At 39.5% G+C, this 17903-nt stretch overlaps 1 protein-coding gene across 1 annotated transcript; it reads left to right on the top strand.

Moving 5' to 3' along the window:
• The first annotated feature begins 7913 nt into the window (after positions 1-7913).
• CER1 (cerberus 1, DAN family BMP antagonist) lies at positions 7914-9456 on the top strand. The gene is made up of 2 exons (XM_009891496.1): positions 7914-8441; positions 9163-9456. The coding sequence occupies exons 1-2, from the start codon at positions 7914-7916 to the stop codon at positions 9454-9456; spliced, it is 822 nt and encodes a 273-aa protein (XP_009889798.1).
• The last annotated feature ends 8447 nt before the right edge of the window (positions 9457-17903 follow it).

Here is a 17903-nt window from a genome sequence, read left to right as displayed (position 1 = left end):
CATAACTTAATTTTAACTTATTTTAAACGTATGCGGTTGCAGTGTTACCGTTTCGTAACTTTATAGTAAATTTATATTTGACCTGTCAAAAATCTTGCTTTAGGACCTTCTTACTGCCAGCCTTAAAATTAAAAAAAGAAACAAATCATAAGCTTCCTAAAAAACCCATAAAAATGAAAGCTCCTCTCAACCCTCCCTCTGCCCGTGATGAGCGTGTGGCAGTTGGTGCGGCACCGCGTAGGGTGAATTTGCCCTGTATCTTACGAACTCGCACCCCTCCCATCTGCCTGCCTGCTGCCAGCAGCTGATTGTCCCCTTGTCCCCTACCTATTTGTCTATTCCGCCAGCCTCTGGATCAATTGCATCTGTACTACTTGTACCAGAGGTGCAAAACCTCCTTCTGGTGTTCCTCACAGCAGTTTCTCAGTCCCATGAGGGCCAGATGCAGCAGTCACCTCTCCTGTCTGGGCTGAGGGATGCTGTTCCATGGATTATTGATACCTTTGGCATGCGTGGGTTATTTACCCTTTCTCCTTGCCTGTGACATGTTAAATTAATATGTATGGGAGTAGCTGGACAGTCTTTATATGTAGGAGAGACCCTTTTGGAAAGGACTGTTGCAGATAAGCATGAGTGCATTGCAAAATTGGAGGAAAAATACCATGGACAGAACCTCACCACAGGTATCAACAGATACAGACAAAAATATCCCCAGGATTTCTTTTTTTTTTTTTTTTTTTTTTTACAGTAATCTTTAAGCCATGCTTCTAGACACTTTTGCTAGACACTAACACTTTTGCTTAAGGATTTTTCTAGATCAAGATAGACAGGCTACTTGTTTCAAGAATTTCCCAAACTGAGTTCCTCTGACTACCCATCTAGACCTGTTTTTATTTTCGATAGTTTTCACTTAAAAAAAAAAAAAAGCAGTCTTGGGATCTCTTGCTGTTATGTTCTGGAATTTCAGAGAAAACTGACTAAGAAAGCTTGGTTAGACATAAACTTTTATTTCTTTAGGGCCTTCTTTTTATAAAAACTGCTGAATTTATTGGTGCTATCTTGATAAAACCTGTTGAGATTATTTAAGTACCTCTCTTAATTATTTAATAAATGAATGACATCAACAGAGAGGGAATTTTTACCAAGGTGCTTGTTACTTAATTTTTCACAGATTCTTAGAGCTTTTATTAGAATACTGGAGTTCAAAGAATATGACATATTCAAATCAGGGAAAGCACAAATAAATCACTTCTTCTGTTGCTATAGGAAATTGTTGTCTCTAAGAGGTTTAGTAAAGAAAGGGCCTAAAATCCTGAGAAGTCATTGGGAATTTCTCCAGTCTTCAGTACTTTTGAATTAGACTCTGAGTAATCCCAGGGGAAAATCAGTATTCAGAGGATCAGCATCAGCAGGGAAATTTCAAGAGACTGAAAGTGGGAACAAGGAGTATGTAAATTCTGGTGTTCACCTATGGTTGCCACACTTTCTGGATTAACAGAGGATTTATTTTACCAGAACCATCCATATGGCTTTTAAAAGCAACAGAACCAAGATGCAACAGCTCAGTGAAAAGAACCCAGTGGTTAGCCTAGATTTCTATAAAGGGGTGGGCAACATGAGCTCTTTGGGTGCCTGTCTCTTAACCACCACCTCTCCCTGTGAGGTATCTTTTAAATCTGTTGACCAATTTGAAACAAATTTGACAGAGAAGTAGTTAACTCAAAGACAATGATTATGAAAAAATTGATAGGCAGCTTGCCACAGGAGTACTTCTTCCAAACCAAAATATTCTAAAACACTTGTGTTATTAACTTCACAGACATCAAGTTTTTAATCTGAAAAAAATCAGAAAAGTTTTCCACATCTCTTTTGTACACACTGAAACAGCCTTCAAGTCTTTATTCACTCATTCTAAAATGCTAATAATGGTTTTGAGAGTATTATATATATATTCAGTGAATGCTGTGCTTCTACATTATTTACAAGACTGGTGCTATTGTAATTCTTGTATTCAGAACACTGTATATTGTTATGTTTAACTTTGTAACGTGTGTTAATACAAAACTGAAACATATTTTCGTGCATACATATTTCTTCAGTTTCATAATCTCCAAAAATCTTTTTTCTAGTGATAAAAAATATAGTGATGGGCATAGTAGGAATGTACTTATAGTTACGCATAATATACCTACTGTTTACTGTATGCAGTTTCTGAATTCTGTTTTTTCTTCTGCACGAGCCTATTCCTGAGTTAATATTATAAGGATATTTGTATCATGAGCAAACCATTTTTAAAAGAGAAAATGCTGTTTTATTTCGAGAAGTAAATTTAAGAGAAATTACAGATCTGCAAACAGATATACAAAAGGAAGAATGCATTCAAGAAAGACTGTCAGTCCATAAAACTGAATTTTAATATCATTCTTGATTTAAAGGAGAATGTGAAAAATAGTCTTGTCCTTAATTAACCTCAGTCATCTTCATGGAAGAGATGCAGATGTCAGTTCTCTCTTATTACCCTTTTAGGAGCTGTGCTGCTTGTAATATGGAGAACTCTGCTACTCCAATTCCAGTGCTTAACTATTATCCCCTACATTAGTACACAAGCAGTATAAAGTTAAAATGCAAGAACACAATAGAGTTTGTTTGTTTATTTTTATAGTGTTGAGATAATGCATTTTTTTTGGTCAGAAGTAGTCCTAATGAATTGGAATCTGGTATCGGAAATACTAGATATAAGCACAGTGAGCAAACTAATATATTTTTATTCATACAGATGAAATTTTCAGATCAGTCTAAATATATTTTTACTTTAATAAAAGAAACCTTATCTGCATCTTCTTCCTTGGATTACACTACAAACATTTTCTTGCTGTTGTCAAACTCTTCAGTGAATCACTACTGCGCTCTCAAATTATTCAGGGCAATCAAAGAAAGAGGTGTCTTCCTGAAGATTGAAATGTTTCTTTGCCCAGACTCTTTTTCCCCTGGTTCACTGTCCCACAGCTTAACAAGCTGAAGCAATCACGCACATAACCGACATAGCTCCTCAGGCTGGGTTTGGAATAGGGTACACTCTTGATTAGGCAGTACATACGTGCCAGTACCATTCGGGATATGTTTCAGCAGGTGGACACCTGTCCAAAACCTACTAGCCTGATAATTATAATAGAGAGAAAACCATCCACTGCATCATATGTCTGTACCTACAGCCACAAGAACATGGGCCAATACACATGAAAGGACACTTACCCTAGCCCTGCTGGACACACACACGAGAACATTTTCAAGTGTTAGCATCTTCATTTTGCCAGCAGTTTGAAACTTAGACTCCAGTTCTGTTGCTATAGCACAGAGAAAAGAGAGAAATATGAACAGGAAGGTACAAATGAGCGAAGAAAGAAACAATGCAACAGAGGACTTGAAACTGAATAGCAAGGGGGGGAATTTGTGATGTGCAGTATCTAAGGATGAAGGTACAAAACTGAAGAGATTTATTGTCTGTTCTTTTGTATCATACCTTGTAAAAAGCCTTTTGGTCTCATAATTATAACTTTCCCATGAGGCCTGTATGTGATCTGTTTCCCCAAAACTCAGTAAAACAAAGACCACAGATGGCTTTCTTTGATAAGTACAATAATTGGAGAATAAACTGCATAGTGCTAATTCATTAGTTCTGAGGTCTTCATATGGGTTCTGTAAAAGATATATCAGGATACAAGTTTGTCTACATAGGATGTGTTTTGAAAATGATAGGATATTGAATTGGGCTATAATATATAAAATCCATTTTAATGATTTAATCATCAATCATGCTATGATGAGACTATTTAGCTCAACAGAAGGCAAGTAATTCAAGCACTGCCTAAGAATTATTTTTAGGCATCAACTGGCAGTGTAACTAATTACTCAGTTTATATCCATAATGACTGAATAAACTATGGCTCTGAAACAAATGAATAATACCACTTTGCATTTGCATAGCACTTCTCATCTATAGACCTGACAGTTTTGAAAGGATGGGCAAACATTCACGGTGACTATTTCTAGTGAAAACAGAATGTCCCGAATAAATTGCTACTATGAAGGCAAATCAAAGCCGGCTTGAAAGACACCGCTGCATTTAGCCACAAAATTTAACAACCAAAATACATTGAAAACATGTGCTATGCTTATATGAAAGGGTAATCAGGCAGGAAAACAAGTTTTTATAAAAGATAAAGCATTGCTCTTTGTAGAAATCTGAGATTAGCTGCATTTGGAACATAATGATAATGTGCCCAGTCCAATCTCTATTGTCAATTATTAGTCTATGCAGTTGATGTCACCACAAAGACACTTACAAATACTTACTATTTTTAACATCAGAATGATTCTCCAAACTCGATGTCTGAGCTGGGATGCTTTCCCGCAAACCAGGCAGGCACCTGGATGAGCTGAGAGGCTGAGGACAGATCTGCTACCTGTGAACAGTTATACCGGCAGCTGACTCCAAAAGAGATTTAGTTTTAAACAGATTTTAAAACATGTGTAAATATAGAACAAACTGCCCAGATGTATCCAGTCCCATTTCTTACCAACTTTGTCTCTTGGAAAGCAGACACAGCTTACTATTGTAGGCATGGAGGAATAGTATTAGACTGGCCTGGCAGAACCAGCTCTGGTTCTGCTTTTTGGCTCTCAGCAGATCTTAGGTAAAACTATCCAGGAAAACACAGGAACCACAACTGGCTTGACCTAGAGGAGAAGAGAGCTCTGGTTTCTGCCTTTGGGTGGCAGTGACTTACAGAGTCACTTGCTGACACTGGTTTGATTCAGCCTCCTTTCCTACCCTTCTGTAGATAATATTATGTGCTTTTACACCTGAAGCCCTACAAGGCAGGCCTTTTTTCTTGCTGTATTCTACAGGATAGAACGGTATGTACCATGAATGGAACCTGATCTTGAACGAGTTTTTTCAGTGCTATTGCACTGCAAATATAATGCTAGCAGCTTGACATATATACATATATGCCAATACTAAGGTTTTCACACATTCCTTGTTAATATTTACACTGCACCAGTAACCCAGGCCAGTTTAGTTTAGATAGAAGTTTCTGCACAGCCCAATCATTCCAATACTACCATTTACTTAATTTATCTGTGCACTGACAGAGACATCCTTAAATCATTTGTACCATATTTGCTGCTTGCAACATTATTCATTCTTTGTGCAGAGCTGCAGAAAGAACCCTCTGTAAACAGCAGTAATAAAATGATTTTGCTCATATTCTTGCTACAAAGAAGAGAACCCTCTGGCAGAAACTAACATTCTATCTGGGCACCAAAGCATGCTTCAGTCACATCAGATAAGAAGGACAAAATACCCCTTCACACATACACATGTTTCTTTCTTTCAGGGCAGATCTGAATTTTAACTGAGACTTAAAAGCCTTTTATCTTTTACCTTGAAGGTATTGGGATTTTTTTTTAAGCAGGCTTTGAAGGGAGGTAAATTGGGCCTTTTAGGCACTTAGTTTTCAATTCTGTAAACATACATGTGAGTAATTTAGTGCAATTTTGCTTATATGGATAAAGCTAAATACAGACATTACAGGATCAAGACCACAGCTGGAACTTTTAAACAGAAAGAGGTGGTATACCGCTGGTCTAGACTTTGAGAAAAGGCACTTGCTGGCAAAGGAAGTGAAAAATAGCTGAAGCAGATAAAAGCAAACAAAAAGAACAACTCTGTTGTGTTGTTATAATCGAGAAGGAATCACCTTTAAATTGTTTAAGTTAGAATTACATTTTAAAATTCTGAAGCAAAGAGCTGCAAAAATATACGTTGCTTCAAACAGTCAAATCTCATGTTTGAAAGACATTGCCAAATGTGTCAGACCATTCTATGTCATTATAATACAAGATAATACATAGGTCTGAGTATCAGCCCAGCCTTGTAACTCTCTGAGCAACTGAAATAAAGAGGAAAAAAAGAAGGAAAACTCAAAATGTAACGTCCTTATCTTTGCTGAATAATTCTGACTACTACCAACATGAACATGATACAAGGATTTAAGTTCCAAAGGTCAACTGATTCAGTTCAACTTTTTGGCCAATAAAGATAGGATGTGAGGATTCAAATTGCACTTCTAGGCTACTTAATTAATTTCTTAATCAAATTAATCCTCTTGACTCATTGTTGCTTCACCCTAGTGCTGCACGTGCATGTGCAAATATGATGCAAGGACTTTTTGCAGGCACACCTCAGTGCCAATCTTGTTGCAGATGCTTATATTTTTTTATAATTTCACTCCTGACAACTGGGGGAGAATCTGCCCTCCCAGGGCACATTTAACACTTCAGGAAGGCACCAAACCAGTAGCAGTATTAAATTGCTCTTGGCTGAAATTACAGAGCAATAAAACTCGTGCTTGATGGCTGTGCTTCCCTTAATGAGATCATCCTGTTGAGGTCAAGGCACAAATACACTCTAATGTTGGTGTGTGAACCCCATTCTTGCTGGAGCTCCATGCACTTCTGTCTCAGGATGAACCTCAAGATTAGAACAAATTTTAACTCAATTGAATTATGCAGAAAGGAAAAGCTCTAGATTTCCACTAACTCTGTGCTAAAGTTATAAGTCAGGGCCTCACAGAATTGTGCTAGGCAATTAGTTTACTTCAATTACCAGGCAATGAACTAGCTCCCCAGAAATGAAAGTCAAATAACTCCATACATCTAGTACAGACCACCTAAGTTCTCAAGGCTAACAAACAGAATAGCTACAAACTCTAGAGTCTATTGATAGACTGTTCTGGTAGAAACAGGAGTGTGTAGGGATCAGAATACCTAAAAGGCAAATTATCTGAAGCAGAATTTCCTTTTAGTATTTTCAGATTATGTTTGTGATGTTTATTGAAAACATTTTTTTCTTCTCCTACAACTTTCCTCTGTATGGTGTTCTATCAGACATTTTTTCTTACATCTTATATAACTTGATAATTTTGCAAAAGACACCTCCAGTTTAGGGTCTAGTAGTCTTTAGATATTTTGGTTGACACATTGATGTCTAGAATCACAAAATATGTCAGTTCTAACATGTTTTGCTTAAATCTTGATTTTGTTTACCAACTTTATAGGATGCTGTAGTGGCTTTGGTGCCTGAACAGGACATAGCAGTGTGAGTTAATCTTTGAGAACCTGGGGCGCAGAGTTTCTTCACCCTGACACCTTTTATTCTGGGCTAGTGATGTGTCTGCACTCCAGCAGCTGCTAACCTGCTGTGAAGGAGGTGAAGTAAGGGCTAGCACTTTCTGCCAGGTTCTTCCGGGCATTTAAGTACCAGTTTGCGGTGGTGCTGCTGCAGGCATTGGGTCACATCCCAAATCTGACAAACCAAAATTAGACTCAACTTTTGAAAACACGGGCTGAGTTGATGTCACCAGATCCAGCTTCATGTTTTAGCAAACTTTAATCAGCTTGCCTTTTCCTGTTGTGATGAAATAACACTCCTTGTTTTGACAGTCTCCAGCTTTGTGGAATGGAAAGTCAAAATAAACACAGAAGACCACATTGAACATGCTAATACACAACCTCAAATGTTTCCTTAATTCCTATGCCTAAACTAGACAGCTTATCCAAACATTTCCTCCTGTTGACTCCTTCTGTCCCCCATACCATCCTGGGTTACTAGATTTTAGATAGGAACTTCTAATACACATAATCCAGATTGAAAGCAGAGTTTCATTAGCACAAACTCCCCTATCATAATTGTAATCTACAGTAAATGAATGCAATTAACCACACCAGGGTCTCCCCTGGGCCCTCCCCTCCGACAGCAGCCATAAGCTGACACCAGGCTCTTGTATAAAGCTAACACACTACATTCACTGCAATAGCAGCAGGTCTACAGGGTTGCAATTTACAGGATCATGTCACTGCTTCTCCTTCAGCTGTTAGTGCTTTCATGTCTTGGAGCCACAGAGGCACAGGGACATCCACCGCGAAGGAAAAGCAGAAGGCCATTTCAGCATCTTTTCTATCTGGACAAAAATCTGCTTGAAAGTCAGAGCTTCCATGAGCTGGTAGGGGAAAACCCAGTAGGTGTTGAGGAAACCCTGGGAGAACCAAGCTTTTTTGTAGCAATTCCACAGATGGCATCTGAAAGTGAGAAGCAAGAGGAGAAAAAAACATCCAGATTCATCCTTCCCAATGCAGAACCCCATGCAGACCAAGACCCAAGAAGCTTGGCAGCACCCAAAGAGATCTCTCCTGTGGAAAACTTCTCTCCATCCCACTATTCCAACAGGAGGGAGGCTGATCCGCCTTATAGAAAAGATGCCAAGAAATTTTGGGACCACTTCATGTTAAAGAAAAATTCAGCATCTGAGGAGATTGTTCTGCCAATCAAGACCAATGAAATGCACCTAGAAAACTGCAGAACCCTGCCTTTTTCCCAGGTAAGAACAGGTGTCCAAGATCAATAAACATGTCCTTTTCCCTGCCTCTTGTAATTAGCACCTAAAGACATACAGGTTAGTTCATTTGCTAGGTCACAGTGCCACTTCAGAATGCTCACACATGATGTGCGGCTGAAAAGCACCACTGAAAAAGGCTGAAAAAGATTTAGTCTGATGAGGCAAACTGCTAAATTTCAGCAGTGGAAAGACATGTGTTCAATTTTCAGAATGTTATTTGTTCTTTTTATGCAAAGATGTTCTCACCTAGCCTAAGCAAGCAGGCAAACCTTTAAGATTACAGTGGTGTCTAGCTTGTGGTTTATATATAAGAATGTTGGGCCAAAATGATGTTTTAAGTCCTGCGAAGTGGGTAAGACTGCTTAACCATGTCATAAATGTAGAATTCAAAGAGGAATTAAAAGGTAAATATGACAAACCCACCCATTTTCCCTACCAGCTCACAAAGGCTGTGATCGAAGCAGATTTTTCCTTAGTTGCTCAATCTAAGAATTACCCATATGAGTGCTAAAGTTTGCTTTTAAAAGCTCTTATGTTTTACTGCTTGCTTGACATAAAAAATAAACTTGTTTAAAGTAAATGTTCTGAGAAGAAAAAAATACAGTATTTTGGGGTTTGGGGTTTTTTTTTTTGCTTTCATGCCTTCTAGAAAAGTCTATGGGCCATTCATGTACCAGGAACTTCAAACTGCTTTCTGTTTCAGGGTGTTACTCATGAGAGCTGTCAGAAGGTGATGGTACAGAATAATCTGTGTTTTGGAAAATGTAGTTCCTTTCATGTTCCTGGTCCAGAAGATCGTCTTTACACCTTTTGTTCTCATTGCTTGCCCAGCAAGTTCTCCATGAAGCGCCTGGATCTCAACTGCACCAGTTCTGTCCCAGTGGTCAAAGAAGTCATGATTGTAGAAGAGTGTAAATGTGAGACTCAGAAGATCAAAGACCCTGCAATTGGATCTCTACTGTCAGACTTGCATGCAAATGTACATGAGCACAATTAACCTGTGCAAAGTACTTAACTCCTTCATCATAAGAATTTGCCAATGAAAAAAAAAACACCAAAGAACATCACACCTCTACACAAAAATATTAAAGATGTAGACTTTCTACTTGAACTGCTTCTCTGCTTCAACAATAACTTTACCTACAATGTAACAGATGTTTCCTTGCAGCTGTTGAAAGAGGTGGAGGTGAGATTACTGGGTTTATGTGTAGAGTTCTTAATCTAACAAGGGAAACCTTTAAAAAAATTTCCACCCTTCCTATCACTGTCTATAGAATGCCAGTAAACAACAGCTCAAGAACTAGCATCATTTATCTATGCAAAACCCTAATGTGTTGGCTGGTTTACACTGCCTTTGCTTGCAGAGACTGCCAATATAGCTCTATTGGCAACACAGATGAGGCTTTAGTCTCCTGCTTGCAAAAAGAGGTCTACTTTTACATCAAGATAGTGGCTGGAGAGTGTAAAATATAGATGGACATAAGGCAGATGGAGAGCTGTGACTAGTTAAGGTCATCCTGATTGCTCCCAGCTGGAGTTCTGTTCCCTGTGAAAACTAATATAACTCACAATTTACACATTTAGATAGTGGTTTGAAAGGATATTTTGCCATAGAAACCACTTACTCTCCTGCTACACGCCTGCATTTGCTCTGCAGATTTTTTTTAATTGAAAGTAAAAGGAGAAAAAAAATATAAAAAATGTTATAATCTCACAAAACCCATCACAAATGAATGGATTGTTATTATTATTATGTAATTTTACTGTGGAAAAACAATGCACGTTTTGCAGTCTGATGAATTTTAATGTTGTCAGTGACACCAAGATACAGTTTAAGTAATGTTCTCAACACCTAAACTAAGGCAAAGAAGGCATTCGTCCAATAGAAAATCTGCAGACGGATTTTACCAGCATGGTGATACCTGTATAGCTTCACAGGAAGAGCTGAGAAAACTCCCTGTTAGGGAAGGTCTGAGTCTGGTGCTAGCCAACACAGCACCGGCGGCTGTCAGCTGAACTGCTGCTTTCTCTGCTCTCTCCAGCTGCTTCTCCCTGGATTTGTCTTGCAGACCTGGCACACCAGACAGTGATCAGCTTCCAGCAACTATACTTCAGCCTATTTCTAACCCAGCTCCCTCAGCAACCCCCGGGAATCTGGTCCACTGCTATTGCTAGACTCTGAGACCTGGGTCCCTGTTGTTAAAGCGTCCACAGGTCTTTTTTGGGGTACTGGAAATCAGTATTGATATAGCTGGTCAATTCAAGGGTTGGGTAAAGGATTCCTTGTGTTTGAACTGCACTGTGAGCACAAGTGTCTGAATATCCTGTCAAAAAATATGGTCAGCATGGTTTTGGGAGTGCAAGGCCCCTGTTAAATATTTACTGAAAATTGCCTCTGGACGATATTCTGATACTGAATCTGAACTGCTGCAATAGCTGTTTGCTCCTGCAGGTCACTTGCAGTGAACAAACTGAAGATTAGTGTATAGTTATCTTTCATTATATATAAACCTGTTTTTAAATAATAAAAATTGTATACTAAAATGGAACAAAGCCTTCTTTCTATCCTTTTACACGTAAGACTGATGTGCAAACTGCATAGAGCTGTTTGTATGTTATGGCGTGATATATGATGTCATTCCAAGTAACAAGCTATCAAGGTCTTATCATCCCTGTATTGAATGCAATAAAAGAAATACTTATTTTAACTTAATATTTATTCTAGCTTGAGCATGCTGATCAGTATTCTCAGGATGCCGGTGCAACAAACTAGCACCCAGATTCAGAAATATACCTTCACCTGTTCGGCTGCACTGAGCATGAATGGGCTTAGGCTATGACCAAAGAAAGAAAAGTTTTTCCAGCAGGCAAAGCAGCACCAGCTAGCAACCGTATAGTTCCAGAGAACAAAGTAATTCTTTACGGCTCATGCTTTTTCCAGTAGAGATTCCTCCTCACTGGGCATGTCCAATTGCACAGTCAGCCCCAAAAGACTGCTGCTTTGTTAAAGCGTGCTGAATACAAGTGGAAAAGCCAAGATAACAACTCCCTGTCTTATCATAATGTTCAAAGCTCAGCACCTGATCAAACCTTTGTAAGTTATTGTGATTACTAGTGTTCATTTTTAATCAAGCCTAAGGAAGAAAAGCACACAAAGCATCAAAGTTCCCAACTTTTTTCTCTTCGTTCGCAACTTCATTTTTTAATCTGAAAAAGCTACATCCTCTGAGTCTTCTAACCACTGATGTTTTAAAGTAGTATGGATTGTAAGAATGTTTGCATTTTCTTTTTTTTTTCTGAAATGCAGGTATATTTTAGGCTTGATACTTGCAGAGAACCACTTGAAGGTAGGACCTACATACACTCCCAGTAAGATCACAAGTCAATTAAAAAGAAAAATTTTTAAATTAAATTTTTTAATTTTTAAATTTAAAATTTGTAATTTTGACATGACTGATTGCTAAACTGTGACCTTTGCACATAAGGATGGCAGAACTGAAGCTATATTGTGGACTGTAAAGCATTCAGCCTAATTTTTAAACCTCCTCCTCCTGTGTGCTGAAGCATTATTGCAGTCAAAGAAAGCTATTCATGTAAGGAGTTTGCAGGACCAGATTCTTAGTGTGAATTTGCACAGCTTAAAAGTAGGTGAAAAGAGGTAATGACAGCTGTAGTAATTGCTAATTAGATTAGTGCTGTAGGTTTTTTGGATGAATGTTTAATTAACCCAGCAATGACTGGTTGCATGTAATTAGCACGGTATTCTGCAAAATCAAGAATGTGTTAATTGGATCAGATTTCTCAGCCTTTAAAAATTCCATATTAGGAATAAGTTGTGCCCAAGGGCTAACAGGATTTTGCTCTCTCAGCACAACTATGATGGCCTCTACCAGTATAATGACATGGGTCAGAGAGGTGCGGGGTGTGATCCATATCACTCCATGGATGCTCCCAGTAGTAATGCCATTATAGCAACAAGCCTGCATGACTTTAATTTAGCTGGGTCCATTCAGAGGTTGCACACTTTCCGTAATGAAAGCTTTTCCAATGTAACTATGCTTACAATGGAAGGGCTGTTAACGTGATCTCTTCTATTTCAGAGCCCTCCTCGTGCAAACCTATCTTACAGAACAAGACTAAGCCATAGTTGGAGAGCCCTCTGAAAATTCAGCTCAATCCCAAGTGGAGTTTGCGCACTTTGGCCATTTTATTTGATCTACTGCCTCTTTTGCAAATGGGTGGGGTTTACCTTGAAAATAATTGAAAAGAAGTGCTGTTTATCCCAAATGCCTAAGCAAAATAAATCTTCAATACAGACTATTCTCTTAAATAGGGATTTTATGCAACCAGCTTTAATGACTGTAATTACATCCAACACTAGAGTTACATCAAACTTATAAAATTCTGCGCAACCATATATTCCAGGGATAGTGTCTGAAGTTGCACTCAATACTTCATGCTGTGCTTGGTACTTTGTTCAATATTTATGAAATATTCACTGCTAACCTCATGGCTGTCAGCTAACAAGCTTTAGCATGTTTAGCTGACAGGTACTTGCGGTACTTTCTCCTAAAGGTATGAGCTCCTCACTGCAGTAGCAAGACGATGGGATTCTCTACTAAGAGAGAAGCTCCCTGCCAGTCTGTACAGCTGCATAATCAAATCATGTCTGGGAACGTGGGCTGTGCAGGATGGTGCATGTGAAGAGGTGTGGGGTTGAGGCTACCTTAGGTCCTCCATCAGGCAGCTTGCCACTGGAAACAGGAAACACTGACAGTGAATTAAAAATGTTTTACATTTGCTGTTTCACTAAACCTAACTCCTTAAATATCTGGTATGCAGCCACCAAGTTCAGCTCCCCTGAAATCTCTCCCTGACAGCTGCGCACGCTCTTTCTGCTCAGATGCAAAAAAATGTGGATGAGAAAACTCTGTAGTTGACTCGCTTCAAGAACATTGATAAAAATATTAATTGTCTGCACTGAGAACAAAATCATCCTGTTTACAGTGCTGTCAAGGTTTGGGCTGGACTGGCAAATAAAATGGCTGACAGATCCTCTCTAACTTCTCTCCCGAGTAAGAGAAGAATGAGAGAGACTTACACGTTGAAAAGAAACTAAACCGCTTTAATGAAATATTAATAATAAAATAATAAAAAAGAAAATATAATAATGTTAATAAGAAAATAATGAAATATACACAATATACACAAAACCATAGCGAGCTCCCAGGATGACAATCACATCACCAGCAGGCACTGCGAAAGGACCAGACTGGAATAAGCAATGGATGGGAGCTGAACTCAGGAACTGGATTCAGGAATGCATGGATTGGGATCCAAGGCAGACAGAGTCCTCCTCAGCCAACGGCCGTTGAAGAAAGAGGGCTGACCCTCTGATCCCTCAGCTTTTATACTGAGCATGAGGGAGATGGGATGGAATACCCTGTTGCTCAGTTTTGGGTTCTCTGTCCTGTCTGCTCCTCCCCACAGGTGGGACCCCTCTGTGCTCTTCCACTTCTGACCCTCCAACTTGGTAGGTCACAAAGTTAGCTGAACTTGGTTGTTATAGCCATAAATACAAGCAGAACCCTCTCTGTGTACCATCCCTTGGTATTAACTATAAATATCAGGCCTTATCTCTGCTAGAAGCAGACACTGAAAAATAAGCTGTTGATTTCAGAGACTGCAGTTAGTTAGAAGAGGCTTAGCTGAAAAGCAAATTACTGAAAAGAAAATTAATTCTGTTTTACCTCAAACCAGGACAAGTGCCTTATGCTCCACGGCACCAGCAAAATGCACTTCAACTTGAAAAACAAAAAAAAACAGAACAAAATATAAAGTAATAATAATAATAATAATAATAATGACAATGATGTCAGGGCCAACCTTATGTTTCTCTAAGGCCTTTTCTCAGGCACTTTTGTTTAGGGTATTGTTATTATCAGCCATTTAGTCTCATGTTCTGCTTGTGACTGCATCCTGCAGTCAGGGTGTTCAAACCGAGCAGACATACCCAAGCTGCCTTTCTGAGCAAGTATCTCAGTTTAACCCTCTGCTGAAGCAGGTTCAAACTCACCTTGCACTGCAATAGATATGGAAGCATTCAAACAGTCTGTTGCCTTGCTTGGACTTCAGACAGAAACTCCTGGAGGAAGAGAGGTGTTAGAAGAACTAATGCTAGGATACCTGCAGCTGGACATTATCTGAGCAGAGCTCCTCATGCCATTGAAATGCCTTGGATGAAAATTAACTCCCTAAATTAGACTACTGCCTTGTCTAGCTTAGCCCCCATGTAACCTATCTGGGCTGGGGGATCAGTAGATTTCACCATGCCTACGACTGAGACAGACACATTGGAAAACGTATCTTGCCTTTGATTTTCCTGGCAATTAGGTCAGAGAGAAAATGGAGCCTGAGAGACATTTTCCTTTAACATCTATTACCTCATCCTCATGTATGTGACACTGTGACTGACAAAACTTCTGAGCAAGGACAGGTTTTGTTGCAGCACAGCATGTCATCAACACAGAGCTCTGTCTTCATGTTATGGATCTTCATGACATAAAGAATTTTGCTCCCATTCTAGAGTTAACAAGTGTCTCCTATGTACATCAGCAAGATTTACAAGGAAGTGAACAATGCAATGGTGCCGCTGAAAAGAAGAGGCAGTAGCAAATTGCACAATTTAGAAGGACCCAGGACTGTTGAGAAGGCTGATTTCTCCACCCGGGAGAGATCTGTGCACAGACTGCACATCGATCAAGGGACACAATTGGGCTCAAAATGAGTCCTGGAAAACAGTCTCATGAAGCAAGGGGCTTGTAAGCAGTAAGAATCACGGGAGCCGCAGTGCATACCTCCCTCTTGCATGTGCTCTCCATAACAGAGCATCAGCTGTTACTGCACATGGCTTGATTTTAGCATGCTGATTTAATATTTACAGAGTGCCAATAAAATTTATATGATGACAGCTGGTGGCTCCTGTGGTAATTTATAAACAGCAACAACAACACAACACAGACATCAGAAACTCCAAGAGGAATTCTACGCTATTGTGCAATATTCAGCACTGAAGAATGTGGGTATTTTTCTAATTTTGCAGACTTTTAATAATCTTTGTATAATACTTACATATTGGACTTTATGTAAAGTCTGTATTATGCAAAGTTAGTATTTCCCCTAGGTATGTTCTTCTTTCAGAATGGAGGTCACCACAAAGACTCATTATCTGTCTATCTGGATTTGATACTCTGGCAAAAGTGTCAAGTAATTTCTATAGTCTGAGTCTTTGCAAGTTCAGTTGGGAAGTCCAAAACAGATTGCCTGCTTTTCTTCCTGCACTGTGCTTCCCCAAAAGAAATATTAACAAATGTGAACTGCTGTGCTGATGACTGAGCCAGAATAGACTACTGCCTGTGCTCCACAACCTGTGTTTACTCTGCACATCCATGAGTTGAAAAGAGTAAAACACAATCTCTCTGACAAAACTATACATCTAATGACTGGCCATTATCAGTGTACCACTACAGAAACACAAATACTTGGCATTTGACTAGAAGATGACATTGTTGACTGATTGTTTCATTCTACAAGAAACCTTCATCAACCACACTATCCCTGTTTATCTTTCCATTTTCTTTCCCAAGTGCTGGTTTCCTTTCCCCTCCTTGGTTGCTGGGGATTTTTTTTCCTCTACATTTATTCTTCACATCAGTAAAAAATTTTCACAGCTTATGATGTCTTTACATGTAGGCATAAATTTGTCTGAAATTTATCACAGAATAGAGGCAGAGGAAGTTTGTTATTACAACAACCATTCCAGTGAATCTTTTCCTCGTGCTTTTTAACAGTCCAATGAAGATGTCTATTATTTTCAGTGTTACCTGTTCATAGGGACATATGTAGGTTGCTCTAAAGGAAGTGCTGTCTTCTGGTTTACCTAAAACATGCTTCATTCTCTTTCCAGACAACCTCCAGTTCCTGCTAAGAATATGGATTTTCATGTCAGAGCAACTTTGGCTTGAAATGTTAAAAATTGCCCTCTATAACAGAAACGTCTGTACAGTGAAAAACAAATCAGGAAAAGGTCCAAGCCTCGACAGAAGTTTGAAATCCATCTAAACACTAAACTGACTTTTGGTGTACTTTCTTTTCAGAATAATCATATTATGATTTAAGTCATAGGAAGAATGTTATCAGTAATAAAAAAGAGTTTTCTGTATCGGTGATGATCACCATATTACTCTTCATCCATTTCATCCATCATTGTGTAGGAAAAATGCTTCAGGGCAAGAGTCCATCAATTTACGGTGGGAACCATGCCACTCAGACAGATGGGGATACCTTTAGGTAGCTGAAAGATCATGTATGTGCATCAGCAATGGGTGCTCAAGGCACGATTCCCAGCTGGGAACACTGAAAATGCTGTCCGTTACAAGCTGTCTGTGGCTTTGAGCCACTACTCAACCCTCACGAGTCAGAATTATCCTTTAATAACAAAGATTGGCTTTCATGGCCATGTGTGCCCTCTGTGAGCAAGGGGTACAGCACCGCAGGGGACCCAGGCGTCACAAAAATTTTGCAATTGGCCTGTGCTGACCGAGGAGAGAGGCTAGGATGCAAAGTATAGAATTACAAGAGTAATTCTTTTTTTCATGCGCATGAGGTGGCCCATACAAATAAGGGCACACCAAATGCAGTTTCAGACATGGTTCTTACAAGTTTCAAGTGCTCAGATACACCATAATTTAACACACACTACTATTTTGAAAAACAACTATAATTCTGTGGTTCCATCTGCGTCTTTCTTGATCTAGGTGTTCCTGGAGTTGGTCTTCCTAGTTACCTATCTATGATGCCAGAGAATGTAAAGGTTCAACAGAGGTGCTGGAGGGGCTGGGATGCTGACATTATCTTGGCAGTCCAGGGGTATCCTTTCTTGCTGGTGGATGGCTTTAAGCTTCCAAAAAACCAAAAGGTATTTATCTTCGAGGTGAGGGCTGTCCTCCTCCTTGCAGTGATCTGCCACCCTTCAGTTAAGCACTTAACCACGACTATGCAGTAGCCAAGATGTGTATATATATATATAACTCTTAAGAAAGCTAATATTATTTCACATTATTATGAAAATTCGTACGGTTTCATACTGTAAAGACTGACTGGTACGCTAGTTAGGGAATGAGATTCTAACAGGAGCCTGGAAACCGAGGCAGAGTTCTTGTCTGCAGCGCTTACGTTTTGCCAGGACTTGCTAAGGGACACCACAGAGATGAAGGAGAGAGAAGGACTCATCTGGACTAACGTTTGCTCTCCGGAATGGGCCTGCGCCAGCGGGCTCCCAACACCGGAGACAAACGCCAGCAAGCTCACAGGCGGATCGGGACAACAGGTTTCCGACAGCCTCCCGCCGGGCAGGGGAGGCCGTCGCCCCCGCTGCGGCTCCTC

Source organism: Charadrius vociferus, unplaced genomic scaffold, assembly GCF_000708025.1.
Source record: "Charadrius vociferus isolate BGI_N301 unplaced genomic scaffold, ASM70802v2 scaffold198, whole genome shotgun sequence".
Taxonomy (NCBI): Eukaryota; Metazoa; Chordata; class Aves; order Charadriiformes; family Charadriidae; genus Charadrius; species Charadrius vociferus.
This window is presented reverse-complemented; position numbering and strand designations above follow the sequence as displayed.